Genomic DNA, 27,726 nt, shown 5'->3' on the forward strand with positions numbered 1-27,726 from the left:
GTCAAGGACTGCTTCTCAAGCTCCTGTTCCAAACTGCAGTCATGCTATTGCTTCAGCTGCACTTCCGTCCATCCAGACTCTGAATGTCTGGGTACCTTGCTTAATGTTGCGAAGCTGTCCCCCCAACGTGGGCACTAGGCCCCTACTGACTCACTAAAGGAAAATTCTCTATATTATTCCCGTTGTAACAGGCCAGATTAACCCCCCGCCCAGAAAATACCCAGTTTATACCTCTGGTATTTTGTGGCCTAGGCCAAACTATACCCCAAGGTATAAATTGGCCTAGGCCAGATTATACCCCTCCAGGTCAGAATATACCCCCGCTGCTGTAGATCAGATTTTTCACGCTTTTGAGAACCATCAAAAAGAGGGCATCAGGCAACACACAGGGGCACTTGGCAGCACACAGGGGGGAAGAGACAGCACGCAGGGCCCCTGTGCGCTGTCTCTTCCCCTCTTTGTGCTGTCTGTACCACCTGTGTGCTTCCTGGAGGCCCTGTGTGCTGCCTGGGGCCTCGTGTGCTGCCTGGTGTCCCTGTGCACTGTTTGGGACCCCTTGTGCTCTGCCTGGGGCCCCCTGTGCTCTGCCTGGGGCCCCCTGTGCTCTGCCTGGGGCCCCTGTGCGCTGCCTGGGGACCCCATTTTCTGTCCGTGTGCTGCCTGGGACCCCGTGCGCTGCCTGGGGCCCCATGTGCTGCCTGGGGCCCTGTGTGCTGCCTGGGACCCAGTTTGCTGTCTGTCCCCTGTGTGCTGCCTGAGGCCTCTGTGTGCTGCCTGGGGCCCCCGCATGCTGCCTTGAACCCTGTTCTCTGTTTCTGCCCCCCCCGTGTGCTGCCTGGGGCCCCATGTGCTGCCTGGGGCCCTGTTTTTGATAGTTCTCAAAAGCGTGAAAAAGTTGATCTACAGCAGCTGGGGTTTATTCTGACCCAGAGGGGTATAATCTGGTCTAGGCCAATTTATACCCCGGGGTATAGTTTGGCCTAGGCCAGAATATACTTGGGGTATATTCTGGCCTAGAGGGGTATAAACTGGCCTAGGCCAATTTACACCCTGGGTATATTCTGGGCGGGGACTTAATCTGGTCTGTTACACTGGGTATCTCCTCCTATGTGAAACTATGTACAAAATTGTGCCCCATCTAGTGTCCAATTAGGGGTACTACGATTTCCCTAACTTTCAGCATAACATACATTGCCAAAAGGATATGTAAATAGCAGAAAGACATGAATATATATATAAGGGCATGTATCAGTCTCTATACCCCCTTACATTATATTAAAAAAGCATAATAAAATAATTGCTGCACTGTTGACTCCCTTTCTGAGGCTAGTAATCTAGCATGTCCTTGGTTACAGTTGGCCATAACCCAATATAACTTTTCAAAATAAAGTCAGAAGTGGAAATGTATACTGATTAGTCATGCTTGGTTCTAATTTATGAACAACTTTCTGCAGAGAGTGTCTGTTAGTTTGTAAAAATGTTCTTAACCCCTAAATTTTGCATGATGATAATGATAATAATACTAATTAGGGATAATGCTATGGGGTTGTTTTTCAGGGATAGGAGTGAGCTCCTTACTTCCAGTAAGAGGAAAACTTAATGCTTTAGCATGGCAAGAAATTTTGAAAAAAGTTATGCTTACTACTTCGTGTCAGCACTTTGGGGAAGGTCTTTTTATGTTCTAGATCCATAAAAGAATGGTAGTGTAATTTTGGTGTATAAGAACTTGCCTGGCACACTCAAAACTTCTAACATCAACGCCATCAAACACATTTGTGATTAACTAAAATAAGTATTGTGAGCCAGGCCCTCTAGTCCAGCTTCAGTGTCTGACCTCAAAAATACTTTTCTGGATAAATGGTCAACAAATTCTCACAATTCTGCTTCAAATACTCCAAAATCATGTAAACTGCGTAATTGCTAATCAACTATTTTCTTGCCTATGGTTCACTCCTCTGGATAGCCATTATTCAATGGAAGCAATTAAGTGGACCCTGTTTTAAGTCAAGATACCCATAGAGGGTTTAAAGAGTGAAGGCCAGTGTTCCTCTGGAATCTGTCAGACAGAGTGGCTTGCACCATATATGTCCAAGGTAGCCTTTTGAGCCTGCATCCTTTGACAGCTGTAACAAGAAGCCATGGTTCACAAAAAGCTTATAACATATCAAAGGGATCTCATTGTTGAAAGTTATCAGTCAGGAGACAAGTACAAAAAAATTCCAAGGCATTAAATATACCATGGAACACTGTTAAATTTGGCACAACAGGTTTGTTACCCAGAAGTGGGCGTCCCTCAAATATTGATGAAAAAGACCAAACAAAAATTGGTCCAAAAGGCTGCAAAGAGGCCTATAGCAATATTAACCTCTTACTGTCATATTACGTACTCGCATGCCAAGCCTTTATCTTTCCCGGAAGATGACGTCCAGCGGCTATTAAATGCAACTGTCAACGTCTAACATGCACTGAAAGTCTGGTACGTCATTCCACACACTCATCAGGGCACCCGTAACAAGATCATGGGATGTCAATGGGTTGCTATGATAGGCAGGGTCTGCTGAAGACCACTGGCCTGTCATTACAATACTCCTGTGAAAGCCAGAGTTTAGCCAGCGTTCATAGGACATTGCAGTACATCAGCCATGCTACGTATAGAGAAAATCACAATGCATAGCACAAGCGATCAGACGATTGCAGCTTCAAGTCCCCTAAGGAGACGATTAAATACAGCTAAAAGTGGAAAAAAGTTTTTTAAAAAATATGAAAAAATAAAACAAGTTCAAATCGTCCTTCTTTTCATCTCTTAAAAATTAAGAAATAAAAAATAAAATAAAAATAGACATTTGGTATCAGTGCTTTCGTTAAAAGTCTAATATATATCAAAATATAAAATAAATTAATCCTAATTGTAAAGCGATGTATTGAGATAAAAATCAAAATGCCAAAATTGCAGTTTTTCGGCCTCCACAACAATGAAACAAAATATAATAACAGGCAATTAAAACATCGACTTGGGTCACAAAGCACAATGTCTCACCCGGTCCATATCCCGAAAATTGAAAACGCTATGGATCTCGGAAAATGATGACACAAGCGCAATTTTTTTTACACATTTTTCACCACTTAAAAATAAAATATACGGTACATGCTTTGTATCTGTGTAAATCATGCTGAGGTGGAGAAATATATTGCCAGGTAAAATGAAGCTTGTTAAAAAAAAAATAAAACAATTGCAGAATTGTTTTTTTTTTTTTTTTTGCTATTCCACCACATTTAGATTTTTTTCTCGTTTTCCATTACTTCACATGAAAAAATGGATTAAGGGATTAAGCGATTCAAAAATACAACTCATCCTGCAAAAAAAGTCCTCATATGAGTATGTCAATGGAAAATGTGGGACATGGGAAAAAGGGAAGAAAAAGTGCAAAAACAGAAAATTGCCTGGTCGGGAAAGAGTTCTAAAAAACTTTATTCTCTATTTTAAACTGTAAGGCTATGTGCCCATGTAGCGTTTTTCAAGCGTTTTCTCCTGAGCAGAAACGCATGCCCTTTGCCAGGGAAAATGCATGCGCTTCTTGACACGCGTTTTTGATGCGATTGTCAAGTGTTTTAACATGCGTTTTCCTGTACGTTTTTGCAATTACAGTGTATGTATGCGGAATCGCATGTGACTCTGCACAATTAATGAACATGCTGCGTTTTTTTCCGCTAAGCGTTTCCGCAGCCGAAAAAAACGCACCATTAGCACAACATGTGCGTTTTCCATTCTATTACATTGGATGCTTTTCTTAAGCATTTCCGCAGCAGAAACGCTTGTCTAAAAGCGCTGCGGAAACGCTTAAAAAACGCAACGTGGGCACACAGCCTAAAAATTGTTTGTTCATAAAAATGTATATTTAAAAATATATAATATGATTGAATGACTAAATAAAATTTATTTCATAATACCTAAAAAACAATGCAAGTAATTCAATTTCATTGTTCAATTCTTTGGAATCAAGACAGCACAGGTGTTTTCATTGCTAATGTACACATTGATTTTTTTATTTTAGCGCACAGATGTACTGTTATCACCCACTGCTTCTATAGCTTTTAACTTTTTATACATAGCATTTTTTGCTATTTTTTTCCCATTTTCCAATACATTGAACGTTGAAATGGATGGTGAAGTACAACTTGTCCCACAAAAACAAAACCTCAAAAGGTTATGTGAGCGGAAAAATAAATATAGTTATGGCTCTTGGAAGAACAGGAGGTCAAAGTGCAAAAATGAAAAATCGTTCAGTCCTGAATCACTTCTCTTCTATTTAGTATACTAATTATACCAATACTCATTGCCTGTCTAACTAACTGATACTCTTTTAGGCTGTGATTTGGTATAAATCCATAGCAGGCCTTGACTCCTTTGTTGTGTTCCTGGTTGCCCCAACGACCTATCAGCATCCGAATACCGAGCCCCGTCCCTCTGTTAAATTCCGGAAGTGCTGCAGTCAGCATTGGCCATGTCTTCTAAGGGATTAAATGGGTGGATCAGTGGTTTCCCTTCTTCCAGATATTGCAGTGGAATGTTGGCTGAATATTGTGGTGCTGAATCTGATGCTACCATTTTTTAATCCATGATATTACAGCATCACCTGTTGATATGTCATAAATGCATGAGTTGGAAACACCTCGATGCCTATGGTAGCAGATAACTAAATGCAACAGCTCAGGCACCAAGTGGAAGCAACAATTTACTGTAATTATTGTATTACCAATAGAGTTGAGCGATACCGTCCGATACTTCAAAGTATCGGATCGGAATGGATCGGCCGATCTTTAAAAAAAGTATCGGTATCGCCGATTCCGATACCGGAAGTCCCATTCAAGTCTATGGGACTTCCGGTATCGGAATAAGAAAAACCCTGTTTTTGCCTTGTACAGCCTCTCTGGGGTCTGTACGGGCCTTTCGGGGGGCTGTGCCGGCCTGCCAGGGGGTCTGTGCAGGCTCCGGTGGTCTGTGCCGGCCTGCCGGGGGGCTGTGCAGGCTCCGGTGGGCTGTGCCGGCCTGCTGGGGGGCTGTGCCGGCCTGCCGGGGGGCTGTGCAGGCTCCGGGGGGCTGTGCCGGCCTGCCGGTGGTCTGTGCAGGCTTCGGGGGTCTGTGCAGGCATCGTCCGATGGGACTACAAGTCCCATCGGGCGATGCCTGCTACCATGACAGTGATTGACACATTAGCCAATGATGGGACAGTAGTAGTCCCATCATCCGGCTAATGTGTTGAATGTAAAAAAAAAAAAATTACATGCTACATACATGCTACATACATACAACATGCATACTACATACATGCTACATTCATACTACATACTACATACATGCTACATTCATACTACATATATACTACATGCAACATACATACTACATATATACTACATACATACTACATATATACTACATGCATGCTACATACATACTGCATGCTACATACATACTACATGCTACATACATACCACATATATACTACATACATACTACATGCATGCTACATACATACCACATACATACTACATACATACTACATACATACTACATGCATGCTACATGCATGCTACATGCTACATACATAACACATATATACTACATGCATGCTACATACATACTACATGCTACATACATACTACATATATACTACATGCATGCTACATACATACTACATGCTACATACTTACTACATATATACTACATGCATGCTACATACATACTACATACTACATACATACTACATATATACTACATGCATGCTACATACATACTACATGCTACATACATACTACATATATACTACATGCATGCTACATACATACTACATGCTACATACATACCACATACATACTACATATATACTACATGCATGCTACATACATACTGCATGCTACATGCATGCTACATACATACTACATGCTACTTACATACCACATATATACTACATACATACAATACATTCATACAATACATACATAGACATACAGTACATATAACATAGAGTAACATACTTACCAAAACTTGTCACATTGTTCCCCGAAGCCATTGTCTTTTCCGGAATAAATATTAACATAACAAACCACAAAAATACTCACCCACGATCCGAAGCAGTCCACGAGTGTGTCCCACGACGATCTTGGGTAGAGAACGGCAGCATCAGCTGATGCTGCCGTTCTCTACGGGCTGCAGGAATCCAATGACGGAAGGTAGGTATCCTTCCGCACTGTATTCCTCCGCCACTTAAAAAAAAAAAAAAAAGTCCCTAGTCTCACTTTATGCCATTGCTGTGTGGGAATTTCCCACGCAGCAATGGCATAAAGTGAGACTAGGGACTTTTTTTTTTTAAGTGGCAGAGGAATACAGTGCGGAAGGATACCTACCTTCCGTCATTGGATTCCTGCAGCCCGTAGAGAACGGCAGCATCATCTGATGCTGCAGTTCTCTACCCAAGATCGTCGTGGGACACACTCGTGGACTGCTTCGGATCGTGGGTGAGTATTTTTGTGGTTTGTTATGTTAATATTTATTCCGGGAAAGACAATGGCTTCGGGGAACAATGTGACAAGTATTGGTAAGTATGTTACTCTATGTTATATGTACTGTATGTCTATGTATGTATTGTATGAATGTATTGTATGTATGTAGTATATATGTGGTATGTATGTAGCATGTAGTATGTATGTAGTATGTATGTAGCATGCATGTAGCATGCAGTATGTATGTAGCATGCATGTAGTATATATGTAGTATGTATGTGGTATGTATGTAGCATGTAGTATGTATGTAGCATGCATGTAGTATATATGTAGTATGTATGTAGCATGTAGTATGTATGTAGCATGCATGTAGTATATATGTAGTATGTATGTAGCATGTAGTATGTATGTAGCATGCATGTAGTATATATGTAGTATGTATGTAGCATGTAGTATGTATGTAGCATGCATGTAGTATATATGTAGTATGTATGTAGCATGTAGTATGTATGTAGCATGCATGTAGTATATATGTAGTATGTATGTAGCATGTAGTATGTATGTAGTATGTATGTGGTATGTATGTAGCATGTAGTATATATGTAGTATGTATGTAGCATGCATGTAGTATATATGTAGTATGTATGTAGCATGTATGTAGTATGTATGTGGTATGTATGTAGCATGTAGTATGTATGTAGCATGCATGTAGTATATATGTAGCATGTAGTATGTATGTAGTATGTATGTAGTATGTATGTAGCATGTAGCATGCATGTAGCATGCATGTAGCATGCATGTAGCATGCATGTAGTATGTATGTAGCATGCATGTAGTATGTATGTAGCATGCATGTAGTATGTATGTAGTATGTATGTAGCATGCAGTATGTATGTAGCATGTATGTAGCATGTATGTAGTATGTATGTAGTATATATGTAGTATGTATGTAGCATGTAGTATGTATGTAGCATGTAGTATGTATGTAGCATGCATGTAGTATATATGTAGTATGTATGTAGCATGTAGTATGTATGTAGCATGCATGTAGTATATATGTAGTATGTATGTAGCATGTAGTATGTATGTAGCATGTAGTATGTATGTAGCATGCATGTAGTATGTATGTAGTATGTATGTAGTATGTATGTAGCATGTAGTATGTATGTAGTATTTTTTTTTTTTTTTTTAACATTTAACACATTAGCCGGATGATGGGACTACTACTGTCCCATCATTGGCTAATGTGTCAATCACTGTCATGGTAGCAGGCATCGCCAGATGGGATTTATAGTCCCATCGGACGATTCTTGCACAGACCCCCGGACATCAGCACAGCCCCCCGGCAGGCCAGCACAGCCCCCCGGCAGGCCGGTACAGACCCCCACAGGGTGCACAGACCACCGGCAGGCCGGCACAGCCCCCCGGCAGGCCGGTACAGACCCCCACAGGGTGCACAGACCACCGGCAGGCCGGCACAGCCCCCCGGCAGGCCGGTACAGACCCCGGGCAGTCCACACAGCCCCCCGGCAGGCCGGCAGAGACCCCCGGAAGGCCCGAAATGACGGCGCATCATGATGCGCACACACCGCGCATCATGATGACGTCAGGCTGTCAATCAACTTTGAACTTCCGATTCCGATGCCGACTTCCGATATTAAAAAAATATCGGAAGTCGGTATTGGAATTCCGATACAGCAAGTATCGGCCGATACCCGATACTTGCGGTATCGGAATGCTCAACACTAATTACCAATATGAACTAGAAGCAAGGAAACTGAAGATACTGACAAGAAATTATATAGCAGAGATATATGGATTCTAATACAACAGGAATCTTCAGTATCAGCTCAGAGTCTGCAGTCCAACCTAATTCTAAGTGGCGAAGAAGGGGAAGCCCAGTATTTGGCGGGAACAGTCTCTTGCAGCTTTCTGGGCCTTGACAAGGGCCATTGCTCTGTCTCTCACTAGCAGCTCGTTTTTCTTACAAAGTCCATCAATGCTCTCGGAGCCGCTCTAGCATCAGCCTGATCCCTTCTGATCCTCAGCCCCCCCCCTTGCCTAATCCCAGTAGCATAAGTCTGTTCGGGAAGTGATGGCCCATCTCACACGTCTCCTTCAATCATTGACCCACGCTGGAGTCTCTAGCCAGGTATTCCCAGGGCCTTTTTAGTGTTCAACCATTTCAGTGGGGGCTGGTCTTTGACTGTTGACTGGCGTTGTCTAAGTCGGGAAACTTGACCGGTGTCATTGGGGTCTTCGGTGCTTCATCTTCAATGAGCACAGTCTGAACCTTGACGGCGTAGCTCTGGTCTTCGGTACTTGACTGTCATCGTCTCGGTCAGGGCCTAGCTGGTACCCGCAGTTGCAGCCTACTATGTTTGATATGTGAGCGTCTGCCACCTCTCTTTGTGCCAAATCATCCCCCAATTTGGCGCTCTGACTTTTAAATTGGAGACTGGTTTCATCATTGTCACCTGATCCAGAGCACCGCCTAATTCTGTCCCTTCTACAATTCTTCTCCTTGAGAATAATTCCGCAGGGTTTTGTTCAAGTCAGGGGGCTTGTTCAGATCTAACGTACCTTTAGAAAAATTTGCATCTCTTAGCTTGCTTGACATTGACAAGCTAGGCCATAGAAGCTATTAGTGTTAGGATGCTCCCTGTGGTGGAGACCTCATGAAAGTCCATCAATTTAACTGCTTTGTTGTGTTTTTCTTTTTCTTGTGTTGCAGAATAATAATTTTGAGTTACCACTTCCAGAAGAGGATGCTAATCCTACAGGGTCTGGTCTTCTGTCCCACTCAAACGCCATTAGGACTTACCTGTCTCTTCTAGGACAGAGCAAGAAGGACTCAACATTGGAGGCTTGTGCTGGAGCTCTACAAAATCTTACTGCTAGCAAAGGATCGGTAAGTATCCTAAACTTTAAAACAATATGAGATATGTATTTTTGAACAATTGTTACTAATTGTGGGCACACCTGTCAATATCGGTGGGTTTGGCCGACATTAATCTAACGTGTATGTGGGCCTTAAGGGAAGATTTTAGCCATTTCCCTTTTCCTAGTTTGCCTCAGCCTTAACCCATTCAAGGTAATTTTGTGAAAACAGTGAGATTGGGGATCTGGATAGTGATCCTCCTTTGAATACTATGTTTTCTGAGGTTATTAAGATGGGTTTCTTGGTGACTGAGATGTCACCAAAAAAAACATCTCAATAACCTCAGAAATCCAGGAAGCTGGGTTCCCTCTGCAGCTTATTCAGTAAGCGCTATAGTTTGTTGAATAAGAGGGAACCTGAACAAATTCGCTCAACTCTACTAATGACAAAATTGGTGTAACAGATCCAGGTTTGTAGGTTTCTACTGTATTCCTAAAACTCATTGGAACCACTTCTCCATGGACTTCATTACTGATCTATCAAAAATTGGTTACTTTGTTTGTAAAAAACCATCAAACTTTATTAATGCAAAGATAACAATCTAAAAACATCAAGACTGTGAGGTGGCTATAGTGACATAGTAACATAATTAGCAAGGCTGAAAAGACATTGGTCCATCCAGTTCAGCCTATATTCCCCAGATCTACGTCCTTCTAAAGAACCTAAATGTATAACCTATAGAAATGTATCATGTGGCTAGACCATACATAATCAACACAAAGTAACAATCATCAGATGAACCAAATAAGGGTAAAGAAAATCCCTAGACAAAAGATAGATTTCAAATATGAGGACAATCAAGAGGAAATCTGACAAAATGGTGGATTAGTAGACAATAAAGTGCATAGCATAGCAGAGGTATGGAGCAAATACAGTAACATCCAATGATACAATAAATATTTTTTATATCCATAATGTAGAAGGCCTTTCCAACATACTGTTGCCATGTAGTGGTGATAACTAGAGATGGGCGGACCCCTGGATGTGCATGACATTACTGCTGGTCAGACAACAACGTTTCCCACGATGTCAAGCACATGACAGGTGTGATCGGAGGTAGAAAGTTTACCTCCGGTCACTGGCGTCGGCTGATACGACTACTATTCCATCAGCTGTGCCTGCTGCCGCTAATAACAGTGAGAGCAGGCGGAAGCTGATGTGAGTATTCATCAGCCGCCGCCTGCGCTCTAGATATATTTATTTTACTCATTTACATAGCGCCATTAATTCCACAACGCTTTACAGACATTATTGGCACTGTCCCCATTGGGGCACACAACCTACATTCCCTATCAATATGTCTTTGGAATGTGGAAGGAAACCAGAGAACCCCCATGCAAACACAGGGAGAACATACAAAACTCCTTGCAGATGTTGTCCTTGGTAGGATTTGAATCCAGGACCCCAGCGCTGCAAGGCTGCAGTCCTAACCTCTCCGTGCTGCCCGTGGGTTCCCCTGTATTTTATATAACCAGCAAGGCAAAACCGACAGCTGGGGGCTGCAAACCTCAGCTGTCAGCATTAGCAGGTAAGCGCCAGTGGTCGGCGCTCAAAGCAAGTGAGCAATTCTGCTACATACAGGAGATCTGATCATCGCCTGTATGTAGCAGAGCCAATCAGGTTACAGCAGTTTCTAGCCTCCTATGGAAACTATTGAAGCATGGCAAAAGTAAAAAAAAGTTTTTAGAAATATTAAAAATTAGAAAATATAAAAGTTCAAAACACCCCCCTTTCGCCCCATTCAAAATAAAGCAATACAAAAAATCAAACATACACATATTTGGTATTGCTGCGTTCAGAATCTCCCGATCTATCATTACATAGCCCTATTGCTAAATGGCTTAACGAGAAAGTCAAAACGCCTGAATTATGTTTTAAAATTCAATAACAGGCGATCAAAAGATCGTATCTGCACCAAAATGCATTAAAAACGTCAGTTCAGCACGCAAAAAATAAGCCCTCACCCAACCCAAGATCACGAAAAATGCAGACGGGTATCTGAAAATGGCACCTTTTTTTAACATACTTTTGAATTTTTTTTCACCACTTAGATAAAAAAAAGAACCTAGACATGGTTGGTGTCTATGAACTCGTAATGACCTGGAGAATCATAATGGCAGGTCAGTTTGAGCATTTAGTGAACATGGTAAAAAAAAAAACTGTGGGATTGCACTTTCTTTGCATTCACCGAACTTGGAATTTTTTTTACCATTTTCCAGTACACGATATGTTAAAACCAGTGGTGTTGTTCAAAAGAACAACTCGTCCCACAAAAAGCAAGCCCTCATGTGGCCATATTGACCAAAACAATAAAAAAGTTATGGCTCTGGGAAGAAAGGGAGCAAAAAATGAAAATGCAAAAATGAAAATACTTCTGGGGCTTAAGGGGTTAAATGGTGCAGTGACAGGTGCTCATGCCCACTATCTCCCATTGCCCCCATGCAATAAGGTCCTGAGGCACCAATGGGTTACCATGGCAACCAGGGGCCTGCCAAATACTCCAATCACTGCCATCTTCGTTCTATTAAAGTCATAGTAGCTTCTTCAAGTCCTTGTGATATTTGGCCTGATATGTCTTTCAAGGGAATCTGCCAATATGTTTTTATGCAATCTGAAAGCAGAACGATGTAGGGGAAAATACCTAGATTTCATTTCGTGCAGCAAAGTTGATTGGATGGCACTTCACAGTACAGCTAGATAATGCTCAGGGACAGACAATGACATTGAAGGGCCCCTGTGCAGGACTTGTGTCTGGCCCCCACTATCAAACCCCACCCATATAAACACACTCACATTTACATGTAAATTCACATTAAGCACAATATATTAAAATATGCATAGGACCATTAACACTTTACACACATTCAGAAAAGAATAGATAATATGCACATAACACAATGACATTTTTGTGATACACAAAGCTGATGCACCTTGAAACTGGCAATCACATAATGTAAGCGCTGTGGTCAGTGATTGACAGCAATATTTATCTGGTAAGACAGAAGTGATCATAGCAAGGTATTTTTGCCGCTGTCACAGGCGTTTGCCGGCTGTGTAATGATGGCTGCATCTAGTAGGTATGATGCGGGCTCAGCTCCTGAGCTCACTCTGTACAGGACATACTATTATGTCTTATTTTGCGAAGGGGTTACATTTATTTAAAGAGTTTTAACAGTTATGAGTGACTCATTCAGATGATTGTGTATTTGGTCGTGCACTGTCCGTTGGCCATAGGCAGCACACCGTTTGCATATACAATCAATCGTTATCCAAATTTTCAGATGGATTGACGGCCTGTGTGAAAAGAGGGAAAGAATAATAGACACACATCGCCACTTCGGCATTTTTCACCCACTCCTGATGTAAAATACTGACCAAATACTGAACGTGTGACCGTGGTCTAATTTTATTGGTCTTGTCATATTAGTTTTTTCACCTTTTGGTTCCAATTCAACCTCTTCACCCACTATTGTATGCTCCACAAGGATTTGTAATTCACAGTTTATACGACAAAATAAGTCCAAAGCACATGTTTAAAAAAGTAAGTAAAAGTATTGTTCTTGTGATGGGACAACTCCATGTAATACATTTTGAAAGGAAGTTTTGAAGGCTTTAGCATAATGTTTCTAATATTTAGTATGTTTTTCGTATTATGTATTTAGTGTTATGTGTCTATCATTGTGTTTCTGTTCTAGATGTCTAGTGGAATGAGTCAAATCATTGGACTGAAAGAAAACGGACTTCCCCAAATTGCACGTCTGCTCCAGTCTGGAAACTCTGATGTAGTTAAAACAGGAACATCACTTCTTAGCAATATGTCCCGTCATCCATCGCTTCACAAGAGCATGGGTAGGGCGCCATATTACATAGTTTGCTTTGCTTATTTTATTCATCATTTACTAACTTCATATAATTTTCATAATTGATTTATTACACTTTTAGTTAGTTAATTTTATTAATATACCTTTATTTGTAGGTACACAGTTGCTTCCTGATGTATCTCGCCTTTTGTCACAAACTTCTGGAAATAGCTCAAACTCAGAGGATATTCTGTCTTCTGCATGTTACACCATGCGAAATCTTGTAATGGCCCAGCCACAGCTGGCAAAGCAAAGCCTTTCTACAAACTTGGTGGGAAATTTGGTCAACATGTGCAAATCTGGGTAAGTATTTGTGTCCAAATTTTTTGTTACATCCTGTTAATTTTGTGATGGTTTTCCATTATCTTTCATGTCATTTTTTAAAGAAAATCAATCTGCAAGATTATATGCTGCTCCGCCTGAGAGCCACATGAGGTAGAAACAGAGAGACCAAATTCTGCAGACAATGCTGCATCCAGGGTCTTTGTCACTTTTGTATGCTGGCCTGAGAAGCATACAGCAAATCAGGGGGGTAGATTAAATTCATAGGGAACCTGTCATGTAAAAAAACGCTGTTTTTAATCTGCAAGTTAATAGCGTTCTGATGCTGCTCAGTGGCCGAACCGAGAGCCCTGCTGCCGGGGGCATATGCCTTTTTAAAGTGATTAATTGGAAGTCCTGTATGGGTATCTTGAAACTTAATACTTTTTACATTTTTTACTTATAAGATTCTATGTCCACTGACTTTATTTATTCACACACTCTTAATTCACTGGTAAAATCGGTACACAAGGTGGAGATTGGATGAACTTTCAGGTTAAAGTGGTTTTTCTCTATTTTTAAAGTATTTCTGTATGGGCCCAAGGTGGGGCAATTTAAAATATACATATTTTGGCTTCCCTCCCACACCATCGTTCCTCCTCTGCACTAGCTTATGTCCTCTGCCAGACTTATGGCATCATCATCAGGAGAAGGAGAGGGCTAACGTGAGTATGGCATCCAATCAGCTCCCACTTATCAGCTGCAGCCTTCATACTCCATCCTAGCCACCCGTTTCCACTCAAATGAAATGTGAAGGCTGCAGCCAATCAATGGTCACAATTTGGCAACAGTCATGTGATACCCCCTAAATGTTGATGTCCTCAAATTAGAGGGGGACACAGAGAGTGGGTAGGAGCACAGCTGTTCCAGCAGGTGGATACAACATTCTTTAACCTTTCCCTTGGTCCATGGAGAATAATCTTAATGTTGGGGAGAATCCCTTTTATCTTTCAGGTCAGGTTACAGCTGAAGTCCGTTGTTTTTTATGTATAGGGGACGTGGCTTCTGTAATCTCTCCCCAGAGCTGGATTCACCATGACACTGTTCATTATATGTGTATAATGCCCTATATCTAGGTAGCAGCATTTATGAACAAAGGTGGGCTGGGCTAGGGGGCAGAGGTTTATTACCCTATGGGATTACCCTAGTACCTTCTTAAGGTCGTTCAAGCATCTACTGCCTTAGCGGTAGCAAGCCAGCCCTGGAGGCATTATACTAAGTATAGCAGAGCTATGAGAGCATTATATTGCGTGTAGGGGGCTATGGAGGCATTAAACTGCATATAGCGGGGCTATGGGACTTTATACTGCAAATAGAGGGCTATGGGAAATATGTATTAAATCTGTAAAAATATTTGTGTTGGCGAATTCCATTTGTCTTTCATGTTTTAGGAAGAGACAAGTGAAATTAATGTGCAAAATGGATTTGTTGCATAACAAAGCAAAGGGAATGTGATGGATCCATCGGTTCTGTCTGGGTTTTGTTACATTATTGATTTTAAAAGTGAGAAAGTTTTGCCCCATTCTAAACACAAATTCATAAGGAAACCCAGACAGAACCCACATCCTCATTCATGTCAGGAAGTAGCTAAAACTAGCTGCACCTATAGGTGTGGGTAAATTTTGAATACTTGAAGCTGCAGTGATGGCTCTGAACCCACAGGCAGATTATACTGGTACATAGAGATACATATGTACATAACAATGCATTTCCATGTCCCTGTATTCTAAAGGTGAAGAAATTACTAAAAAAAATAATGAAGAATAAATACAAAAATGTAATTTTCTCTTCTTGTGATGTGGTCTCCCCAAGAATCAAACACATAACCTTTATCATTGGAGACAGCAGCTCAAGATACAAGCCACAGGCTGCAATGACATTATGGGAGGATTTTCTGTAGTTGAAGCTGCATTGTAGGCTGTGAATCCACAGGCAGATTATACTGGTACATAGAAATACCTTATTTTGTGGATTATAAGACGCATCGGACCATAAGATGCATCCCAAATAATGGGGAAGAAAATAGGAAAAATGTTTTAATAAAATGATGGTGCATCTTATAGTCCCCTTTTACAGTAGCTTACTGGACGGCCCCTGCAATAAAGCAGGGTCCCAGGAGGTGGAGTTGCTGCTAAAGGAAGATAACAGCATCAGGAGTGGGACAATGCCGCGGGTCACTGGCTGGGAGGAAGGAATGTTCGGTGGGGCAAGGCTGCAGCAGGCTGCGGGCTTTCAGAGATGTCAGAAGTCCCTGCACTTCCCATTCTTTTCACTGTGGTGCACTTCAGGAAAATGCGCTGATTGAGATCTCGGGAGACAAGGGAAAATAAAATCATTTTTTTTTTTACTTTAACCCCTTTTCTCCCAAGGGTGGTTTGCACGTTAATGCCCGGGCCAATTTTTACAATTCTGACCACTGTCCCTTTATGAGGTAATAACTCTAGAACGCTTCCATGGATCCCGGTGATTCTGACAATGTTTTCTCCTGACATATTGTACTTCATGCTAGTGGTAAAATTTCATTCATATAACTTGCGTTTATTTGTGAAAAAAACAGGAATTTGGAGAAAAATTTTGAAAATTTTGCAATTTTCCAACTTTGAATTTTTATGCTCTTAAATCACAGAGATATGGCACTCAAAAAACTTAATAAGTAACATTTCCCATATGTTTACTTTACATCAGCACAATTTGGGAGCAACATTTCTTTTTGTTAGGAAGTTATATAAGGGTTAAAAGTTGACCAGCGATTTCTCATTTTTACAACACCATATATGTGACCACATCACATTTGAAGTCACTTTGAGGGGTCTATATGATAGAAAATACCCAAAAGTGACACCATTCTAAAAACTGCACCCCTCAAGGTGCTCAAAACCACATTCAAGAAGTTTATTAACCCTTCAGGTGCTTCACAGGAATTTTTTTGAATGTTTAAAACAAATGAACATTTAACTTTTTATCACAAAAAAAATTACTTCAGGTTCAATTTTTTTATTTTACCAAGGGTAACAGGAGAAATTGGACTGGAAAAGTTATTGTGCAATTTGTCCTGAGTACGCCGATACCTGATATGTGGGGGGGAACCACTGTGCCAGGGGTTAATGTGGCGGGGGCGGTCCGTGACCGCCCCTGACACATAGTGCCGGGTCTCAGCTGTGATAATCAGCTCAGCTGACACCCGGCCGCGATCAGCTGCGCTCCCCCCTTGAGCGCAGCTGATCGCGCTAGACATACTATTCCGTCCTTGGGACTTAGGTCCCAGGTCACATGGACAAAATAGTACGTCTAATGTAGGAAAGGGGTTAAAATTGCTAAAAAATAATGAAAAACAATTGCAATAATGTCATTGTTAATGCGCTTTTTTAAAAAGTAATAAACATGACAAATCAGCTAATAACACGGACATGTTTGGTGTCCCTGTATTTGTAATGACCAGAAAAACACAATGATCATATTATTTACGGTAATCAGTAAATGGTGTAAAAAAAAAATGGCATGACTGATTTTGTTTCTTTATTAAACCCATGAAAAAGGTGATGCTAAAAGACTACAGTATGTGCACATGTAATGTAAATGGTGCTTTCCTTCTGCTTTTTTCTGCAGCAACAATCTTACAATATTCTCTGATTATTGTGTTGGCTGCGTTTTCCCTTTATTTGAGGCATTTTTAGTGCAGATGTGAAGGCAATGTATTTAACCATTTTTAATAGTACAGAAAAGATTTGATTCTGCTTTTAAAAATGCAATTACTTTTTTTTACATGCATTTTTTCATGCTCTGTTTACAGTAGAAGCTTATAACCACACAATGCAACAGCGTCTTTAGTGGTACTGAGGGCGGAATTTTCATGAAATCACATTCACTTTGCTTGAACATTTAGGTCATGTTCACATATAGTGCAAATTCTTCACTTTTTCGGCTGCTTTTTTGCACAAATTCTGCTTCGTGTAACCGTCCAAGCAAAGTAGATGTGATTTCATACCTAACATACCGGACATTCAGCGTCTCCCACTCGCGCACCACCTCCTCACCGCGCCCCCTATCCATCGGAGTCCCGCAAGGTTCAGTTCTAGGGCCCCTACTCTTCTCCATTTACACCTTCAGCCTCAGACAGCTCATAGAATCTCATGGCTTTCAGTATCACCTCTATGCTGATGACACACAGATCTACATCTCTGGACCAGATATCACCTCGATACTAAGCAGAATCCCTCAATGTCTGTCTGCTACTTCTTCCTTCTTCTCTGCTAGATTTCTAAAACTTAATACGGACAAAACAGAATTAATCATCTTTCCCCCATCTCACGTGCCCCCCCCCAACGGACCTATCCATTAAAGTAAATGGCTGCCCACTCTTTCCAGTCCCACAAGCTCGCTGCCTCGGGGTTATCCTTGACACTGATCTCTCTTTCAACCCACATATCCAAGCCCTTTCCACTTCCTGCTGACTTCAACTCAAAAATATTTCACGGATCCGTACATTCCTCAACCAAGAATCTGCAAAAACCCTAGTCCATGCCCTCATCATCTCCCGCCTTGACTACTGCAACATCCTGCTCTGTGGCCTCCTGTTATGATTGGGTCACCGAGGAGGAGAGCAAGCCCAAGCTAAGCCACAGAAAACCAGAGAGGTTGGTAACTAAGCGGACTGCAGACCCCTAATCCTATCCACACAACTAGCAGTAGCCGTGGAGCGTGCCTACGATGATCCTAGACACTTTGGCACAGCCAGAGAGCTAACTAAGCCTAAAGCAAATGGAAATCTAAACTGCCCCAGAGCAGACCCCAAAAGAATAGATAGCCCCCAAACATATATTGTCGGTGAGACAAGATGAAAATACAAACGCAGGTAGGAAAATAGATTGAGCAAACAATGGGGTCCACACTGACTAGACAGGACAGGAAAGGAAAGACACTGTCTGCAATCACGCAAAAAGGTCCAACACGTCTGATGCAAAAATACTGAAGTCGCACGACTTCGCCCACTATATCAGCACTCTGGTATATTCTGAAAGCAGAGCAAAAAGAGGCCAATCTAATAAGGGACAAAAAAAACTGGCACAAGCAGTAACATATGGATGGTGATTCAGCACAGCCCCAGCCCACACAAAACTGAAATAGACAAAACCAGATCAACTGTGAACAGAATAGCAAACGAACACTTAGCTGAGCATGCAGGGACTGAGTTGGAAACTAAGCCCTTAGGAGGCAGGAAAAAATCACCAGCAGGGATAGAGGGAGTCGGCTGTCTTAAATCCAGTCTGAAACCCCAGATCTCCAATCGCCGTCCTCATTATCAGGTGGCAAGCCTCTGTTAATCAGATCAGCTCCATTACCTCCAGTAACCATCAGAGGGAGCCCAGAAAGAGAACTCACAACCCCTCCGTCAACCTAACCAGCTCCACCACCTTCAGCAGTAACCAGAGGTAGGACAGAAAGTGAATTCACAACAGCCTCCCCTCTAACACTCTCGCACCCCTCCAATCTATTCTAAACTCTGTTGCCCGACTAATCCACCTGTCCCCCCGCTATTCCCCAGCCTCTCCCCTCTGTCAATCCCTGCACTTGCTGCCCATTACCCAAAGGCTCCAGTTCAAAACCCTAAACATGACATACAAAGCCATCCACAACCTGAGTCCTCCATACATCTGTGACCTCGTCTCCCGATACTTACCTGCACGAAACCTCCGATCATTACAAGATCTCCTCCTGTACTCCCCTCTTATCTGCTCTTCCCACAATCGCATACAAGATTTCTCCCGCACATCCCCCCTACTCTGGATCTCTCTACCACAACATATCAGACTCTCGCCTACCATGGAAACCTTCAGAAAGAACCTGAAGACGTACCTCTTCTGACAAGCCTACAACCTGCAGTAACCACCGATCCACCAAACCGCTGCACGACCAGCTCTACCCTCGCCTACTGTATCCTCACCCATCCCTTGTAGATTGTGAACCCTCGTGGGCAGGGTCCTCTCTCATCCTGTACCAGTCGTGACTTGTATTGTTGAAGATTACTGTACTTGTATGTATTATGTATACCCCTCCTCACATGTAAAGCCCATGGAATAAATGGCGCTATAATAATAAATACACTGTCAAAATACGCTGCTGAACTATACTGTTTTGGTTCTTTTTTTCTCGTGGCTTGTATGTGGACCATGTACAAAACTGCGGTTTCTTTTTTTCGTGCAGAATCCAGGCTTTTCTATACTATAAAAATTTTTTACAAATGTTGCTTCAAATCTGCACCAAAAAAGTATCAAATAAGTGAAAAAAAAAAAAAGAATGCAGCAAAAATGCAATAATCTGAGAAGATTGTTATTGTGTAGTTTGGTGCGGACACCTGCAGAAAATAAAAAACACAATATTTCTGCAATATATGAACATGACTTTTCAGACACAAAAAAGCCAGATGTCATATAGTGAAGCTACATAAAAAGAGATAGTTTTGGCGGCTCTGACTGTGAATGAATGAACACAAAATAAATCCACAGGTCCCAACTAGAGATGAGCAGGACGCACTAATAACTTCACATCAGTTCTGGCTAATCAAAAGGCACACCAGGGATGCCAGAAACTAACATATTTGCAGGCCAATAAAAGCAATAACTGAATTGCTGTTTTTTGTTCATTCTGCATCTGAAAAACCTAAATAAAAAGCGATCAAAAAATGTGATATATGTAACTCAAAGTGGTAACAAAAAATCTTCAATTTGTCCCGCCAAAAATAAGCCCTTTGTTCACCCAAAAAAATAATACAGCTACAGCTCTCAGAATATGCCAACAAAAAACTATTTTTTATAAATTTAAAAAAAAATGTTAGTGTGGCAAAACATAAAATAATAATATATGTCTGCTATTTCTGTAATTGCACTGACCGGAAGAATAAACTAATCTCATCAATTTTACTGCACAAAAAATGACATAAAAATATGAACTATTCTTGTACTGCTGTCTATTTGTTCATTCTGCCTCCCAAAATATTGGACTAAGGGCTCATACTCACTTGCGAGAGACTTGCACGATTCTCGTGCGAGTCTCTCGCATGAAATCCTGGTACAGCCGCCGACACTGGGACCGGAGCCTGCGCCTACATGTATTTCTATGAAGCTGTACGCTCCAGTCCGAGTGCCGTCGGCAGTCCCAGGTTTTCATGTGAGAGACTCGTATGAGAATCATGCAAGTCTCTCGCAAGTGAGTATGAGCCTTAAGGCCCAGTTTACATTTATCCTGCACTCTCCACTGAGCGCTTGCAGTCAAGAGCCGTTACTGCACAGGTGTGGGCGGAGCCATCTTAGAGGAGGAATTTGTTTCGCCTCCTGTAAGATGGTGCCACTGGCACATGCACAGTAGCAGCTATTGGATTACAGCTATACTGTATACACCAATACCAGCTTCTGCACAGGTGCAGTGGGTGCCATTTTCAAATAGATTTATTTTTCTAGCTGAATAACGTGAAGAAAATGTATTATTGGCACATAAAACATGCGATTATGCTGCAGAGCAAGTGCCTGCAGGCTTTTTGTTTTTTTTAAGTATGTTAAGTATTCATTATGCAAGCTAGGGGGCAGGTTCCCCTCCAGGCCCGCCTTAACGCACAAGCATATCAACTAAAAACTGAAAATAAAGATTAAACAACAACCATAAGGATTTCATCAACCAAGGTATCATTTTAATCAGTATAATGGCACCGACCCGACACTGTGTGTAGCTTACTGTGCACAATCCTGCTGACAGGTGCCATTTTTCTGATGTATTCCTGGATACTCCTTGTTTCATCCGTGATGGTGGCTTGGATGCTTATCAAGCCTTGTCCACCTCCTTTCTGTAGGTATACAATCTTTAGCTGTTAAACTTAAGGTGGAGATCTCCATGCATTGTGAGGAGCTTTCATGTCTTCACATCTGCAGCTTCCATCTTTTCTTTTGGCCAGTACACTATGCCAGCAGGGTATCTGATAACTGGCAGGCCATATGTATTGATGGCGTGGATTTTATTCTTCCCAAGGAGCTGGCTCTTCGTTACCTTTCTTACCCTTTGATGGTATTTGGATGTTGCTGCTTTCATTGCCTCCTCATTATGGTTACTTGAGGATGAAGATGGGTACAGTTGTAATCTTAAACATTGCACTTAAAACATTATCCTCAAAGGGATATAACCATATAACCCAACTTGAAGTAACATGTCACTGGTGGACTCCGTCTGATCATCTACCATCAATATGTTAACACTGGCCTCTGGCTGTGACTTAAGAGCAAAGTACTGCAAAACCCAAGAACTAAGATACAATCAGGGAGGGAGGATTGAACGCTCCACTGATGCAACAGCTCTAAAAGAAGAGCTACTGGCCAAAGGGTGAGTTATATTCTCAAAGGACTTAACTTCTTTTTTAACCTATGACACAGGAGGGGGTGTGAAATTGAGACTCCAAGTATATAATAATAATTGACAGCACTGCCTCCAGTGGCTGGAGGTGCACATTAACTCCTCTTCGATACAGGAAAATAAAGGGGGCAAAAAGAGTGTAATTGTAAAACATTTAAAGCACCCTGCACATCGCAGTCAGGGGAAACCTGTTTAGCCACTGCGATGCCCTACAGAAATGAACACCACTCGGAAACTGTGTGTCATCCTAATGCAGTCCATTTTTTACTAATGTAAAGGAGAAACATGGAATTTTTTGAGGTTGCACTGTGTGGTTTCAGTAAAATGTTTACTATAATTCTATCATAATCATATTCATGAACTAGAAAACTTCAAAGGGTTTTTGTTTGTTTTTTTCAAGAAAGGTCTAAAAGAAAAAGAAAAAAAACAACCTCCCTGGGTCCAGCACGGAGTGTCCGACGCTGATCTCATTGTCTAATATTCTTTGCGGCACTGATGTCCTGTCGACGGTGCTACAGCCAATCAGTGAGCTCTGCGGCTCTGACGGTGTAGAAGTCATGACTGCTGAGATCAGTGATTCTCTGTAGTGGGAGCAGTGGCAAAGACATATCGCTGGACCTGGGAAGGGGAAGTAAAGCATAGTTTGTATGTTTTCCAATCAAACTGCATCTGAGGACACAACTAGCTTGAAAATGGAAAAACACTTTAAGGCCCCCATACACATTAGTTATATGTGGGATGAAGTTAAATTATTCTCCCTTCTAAAATAAAATTGTCATGGGACCGCACCCCAAAGCCTGACTAAAGAACACTTTATTTGTATTTTTTGTAGGATGTTTCTTCTATATTTTTTAACATTTAATGTTTTACTTTATTCTTGGATTTTAAATTTGGGTACCAAAAAGATAAATTTTCTAACTTGTTGGTAACATTTCCAATACATTCTTTAATTTGTAACTGTTTTTACTTTTACAGAGCTTCGCCTAAAGCTGCAGAAGCAGCTCGCCTTTTCCTGACAGACATGTGGTCTCAAAAAGAGTTGCAAGGATTGTTAAAACAGGTACAGTAGCATTTGATGTTTTTACAGAAAGTACCATAAAGTTGAAGTTATTTAGAACATTTCTCAATTCTGTTATTGTATTTTCCATCAAAGTAAGATAAATAGCAGTTTAAATTTCCAAAACTAAAAATTTCAGATATAAATATTACTGCTGGTCCTGTGTTCAATCCAACCTTCTGAATACTCTGTTACTGTTGTTTTGCTAGTCTGACCAACCAAACTTATATAAATACGAAAATAGTTTATTAGATACAGAAAAATATAGTATGATACAAGTTAACACACTTAAAGGAGTCATCCAGGACCTTGGGGTTTTTTGGCTACTTACCTGCAAGTAGAACTAAAGTACCTGCCTTTTCTGCTCTGGAACAAAGTGTTCTGCCTCAGGTGGTGATTCTCATTTGACCTTACATCAACAGAGCAACTCTTTCACTTCTGGTCTGCTTTGTCAACACGGCATCACTGCGGGTCGAGCAGTGCTTCGCTCACAATTGTTAACTTGTTAAATGCCAACGTGCCCTTGTGTCATTACCTCCTCCTGTAACGTGATCACGGGTTGCCGTTGGGTTGCCATGACAGCTGACAACCCCCGTGCTTGTCATTGAAGAGCTCCTTTTAAACCCTGCCTGTGTCAATACTTAAAAGGTGACCATGATTTCTGCTATATGCAGTGATGTTTGGCATCGCTACGTATAGTACAAGCAATTCAATAATTGCATCTTCAAGTCCCCTAAGGGGGCTAGCAAGAAAAGGAAAAGGGAAAAACAGTTGGGCCTTTGTAAATATATCTGCAGTCATATCATCAGTTGGACAGTTTCTGTTAAGATCCAAGTTCTTGAATCATGCATAGATTAATTTCTGTTTCTGCTGCCTTTATCCATTTACTGGTTTCCCTTTCTGAGAGTTGAGATATATTTTCTATAGACTTATTATACATTGGATGAGTTACATTGCAGTGTCAGCAGATGGCGCTGTTGTATCTGTTGATGCTTAATAATGTGTAGTGTATCTATATGTTTAATTTGTATTATCTTGTTTTTCCCACTGACTGCAATCCTTTTTGTTTAAACTGGCACTCTCTAGTGTTACAGTCATCTTAGGATGAGTCTTGTTTTTCCTCTCTGTTGATGATTTGTAGAGATCCGATATGTCACAAGTAAACTCTGGTTTGTCCCACAAATGTCTGATTGCTGTTTCTTCTGCTGAAGTTGAACAAATCTGCAGCAATAGTGACCAAATAATACCAGATACAAGTAATAAATACCGCCACAACATGACTAGACCGCATATTACCAACACATAGTTATTGAATAATACCATATACAAGGGACAAATACCACTACACCATGACCAGACCACATATTACCACCACATAGTGACCAAATAATACAATATACAAGGAACAAATACTGCCATACCATGACCAGACTGCATATTACCACTACATAGTGATCGAATAATAACACATACAGGGGACAAAGACTGCCACACCAAGGCTGGACCACATATTACCACCATAGTGACTGAATACTACAATACTGATCATTAATAAAAACCCACAATACTATTACCATATGTGCCATTATACACATGCAGCTTGCCATCAGCATTGTTTTGCATAAAAATCATAGTTTTCTTGAAAGATGCAGACTATTTCTTGTACCACTGCTTGAAGAAAGTATATTCTAAAATCTAGCAGTAGATTTGGGAATTCAATTTGAGTCTATCTTCAACCCAAAAAAGGTCCAACTAGTACCCAGCTCATTCTTGTTGGTGTCTGAGTCAAAGTGGAGGTCTGTGCCAATTACTAATCCAGTCACGGGCCCATCCATCTGGTTGGTTATAAGTCACTCATCTCATCAGTCCATAAAAGCTTTGAAAAATCAGTATTCAGATATTTCTTGGCCTATTTTTGACAATTCAACTTTTGTGTCTTGTTCAGTAGTGTTCGGGTTTCAGCCCCGCTTACCTGAGCCATGTCTCTGAGCACTGAATACCTTTGCCTTCTGGAAACTCCAGGGAGGTTGCAGTTCGGGAGAATGACAGCTCTGGAGGATACTGGCTGCTTCATGTTTGTTTCTTCTCAATCTTTGGCTGTCAATGTACATCTTTTTTTTTTCAGCACGTTTTTTGGCGATCATGTTGACTATTTGCAACAAAATTTTGATATTTCTATGTTCACACCACAATATCTTCACAGTACTCAGATGCCTAATAATTCTCTACACTGTAGATAAAAATCATGCACCGAACAAAAAAGGCACAATTATCTAACTCAAGATATAGAAACTCCTATATAAATCTTGATTTAGATAATTGTGCCTTTTTTGTTTGGTACTAGCTTTTGGCCTGAGGGGATTATCCGGCTGGCCACGGAATTGTTTTTAGGTTGATAGATAAAAATCATGCCCTGCTTTAAAGGCGGGACTTCACAACCCATCGGTGATTGGAGTCAGTGTATGTGTGCAATCGCGATCTAGCTGTTTAAATGCAAATGTCAGTGACTGATGTAATCATTTAAAGGGAACCTGTCACAGGAATAATGCTGTTAATTTGGATATATGGGGTTAATCTGCAGGTTAACAGCGTTATGATGCTGTCCGGCGCCTGCACGTAGCTGAATGCAGAAAATGATCATTATTCTCCCCGCCAGCATTCCGTATTCAGCTATGGAAGCGGGGGCGGTACCAGTCCAGTCACCCGCACTGAGTATACAGAGCGGCAACTGTAACCGCACCCCCAGCCCTGACTGACACTGGCTCTACATTGCGGCCGGCTGTCAGTAAAGGCCGGGGGCACGGTTACAGCGGCCTCTCTGTATACTCAGAGGTTTACTGAATACTATGACTGAACACTGAATGCTGCCAGGAAGAATAAAGATCATCTTTTCCCCACTGTATTCGACTGTGTGCAGGCGCCGGACAGCGTTATAACACTATGAACCTGCAATTTAACCCCATATCTGCAGGTTAACAGCGGCCTTTCTGGTGACAGGTTCCCTTTAACTGGTTAAACAGCAGTGATTGGAGATAGCTCTGACTGCTGCTTTTACAGCAAGATGTCAGCTGTGTATCACAGCCAGCATCTCTAGGTATATTTCGTGCTCAGCTCCTGAGCTCGGTCCATACACTGGCACCCAACCTGTGATGTACTAGTACTTGACATGTCAATATGGGGTGAAAAGAAGTTATAAGGTTCTATAATGTGTGCCTTAGAATTTCACATACTGTAGAGATGATAGAGGGGCACCTTGTCTTCTTGCAATAAGTGATTTTGCTGCCGCACAAATATATAAGAACAGCTTAGCAAAGTTTTTCAGAAAGCATTTTTGGTGGACATTTTGTGAATACTGAGGATCAAGATGGGAAGACTTGAGGAAAATATTGTCAACCAGCTCTTTGGCAAAGTTCCCAAAAGGAGAAATGATATTACTCCTCCAAAAAAATATGGAAGAAAGTGCCAGTTTCTAATATGCATCCCCTGTAAGTAGATTGGATTGCAAGATTAAGGCAGTGCAAAGTGAGCATGTGTTTCCTTATCGGTGGTACAAATGGTCTTTTTAGCTGTTCTCTACCATATGAGGCCCCCTTCACATGTCCATTTTTTGTGTCTGTATGCGGTCTATTTTTTTAGGGCCGTAAATACGGACACACACCCATTGTATTCAATGGTGGTGCGCACATGTCAGGTTTTTCACATGGACCATGGGTTCATGTGAAAAGCTCACAGACATGTCAGTTGGTTTATCAGCAGCACAGACAACACGGGTGCCGCACACATGCACACTGATGACACACGTATCACAATCCATGTGTCATCAGCATGACATGTCCAGAGCCTGGGAAGCAGTACAGTTTGCAGTGATCCCGGGTACCGGCTGCTGAAGGCGGCTCTCATTGTCGCTTGGTCTCCCTGAGATCAGCGCCACCAAACGACAATTATGCAAGTTGTATTCAATACCTCCTGTGTGAAATAAAGAATTAAATTAAAAAAATGGTATGAGCTTCTGCACAATTTTTATAACCAGAAGAGGGAAAGCCCTGTGGACTCTTTTTTTTCCCCTCGGGTCCTCCATAAACTCACCAGTAAAAGCTAAGCAAACAGCAATGAGAGGCTATTGAGGGTAAGTGCACACGGAGTTTTTTGGTGGTGCGGATTTTGTAGTAAAATCCGCAGGACTAAAGTCCTGCGGTTTATCTGCGGATTTGCCTGCGGTTTTGCCCTGCGGTTTCACACCTCATAATGGATGAGGTGTGAAACCGCAGCGGTTCTGCACAAAAGAATTGACATGCTGCAGATTGTAAACCGCAGCAAATCCGCGCGGAAAAATCCGCAGCATGTGCCCAGCGTTTTCCAGTTTACCATTGAAAACAATGGTACTGTACCACGCACCTAAATCTGCTGCGGACCCGCAGAGCCTGAAACGCTGCGGATCCGCAGCAGAATCCGCACCGTGTGCACATACCCTAATAGCCTGAGAACTTTTTGGGATATTCTCATTTTTCTCAGAATACTATCATCAGCTGACAGCCGTGGGCTTTCTGTCTGCTGGTTATGAAAATTATGTGGGAGCCCACACCTTTTTTTTTTTTTTTTTAATTCTTTGTCACACAGTGGGTGCTGAATACAACTCCCATTGTTGTCTACTGTTC

At 41.5% G+C, this 27,726-nt stretch overlaps 1 protein-coding gene across 1 annotated transcript in view; it reads left to right on the top strand.

Moving 5' to 3' along the window:
- Positions 1-27,726, top strand: part of PKP1 (plakophilin 1) — a 127,863-nt gene that overhangs the window by 96,005 nt on the left and 4,132 nt on the right. The window contains exons 9-12 of the mRNA XM_073561061.1: positions 9,233-9,409; positions 13,135-13,288; positions 13,416-13,602; positions 22,990-23,074. Coding sequence (XP_073417162.1) covers positions 9,233-9,409; positions 13,135-13,288; positions 13,416-13,602; positions 22,990-23,074 — 603 coding nt within the window. The remainder of the gene's footprint in view (positions 1-9,232; positions 9,410-13,134; positions 13,289-13,415; positions 13,603-22,989; positions 23,075-27,726) is intronic.

Source organism: Dendrobates tinctorius, unplaced genomic scaffold (assembly GCF_039654945.1).
Source record: "Dendrobates tinctorius isolate UK_male_01 unplaced genomic scaffold, ASM3965494v1 ptg000312l, whole genome shotgun sequence".
NCBI lineage: Eukaryota > Metazoa > Chordata > Amphibia > Anura > Dendrobatidae > Dendrobates > Dendrobates tinctorius.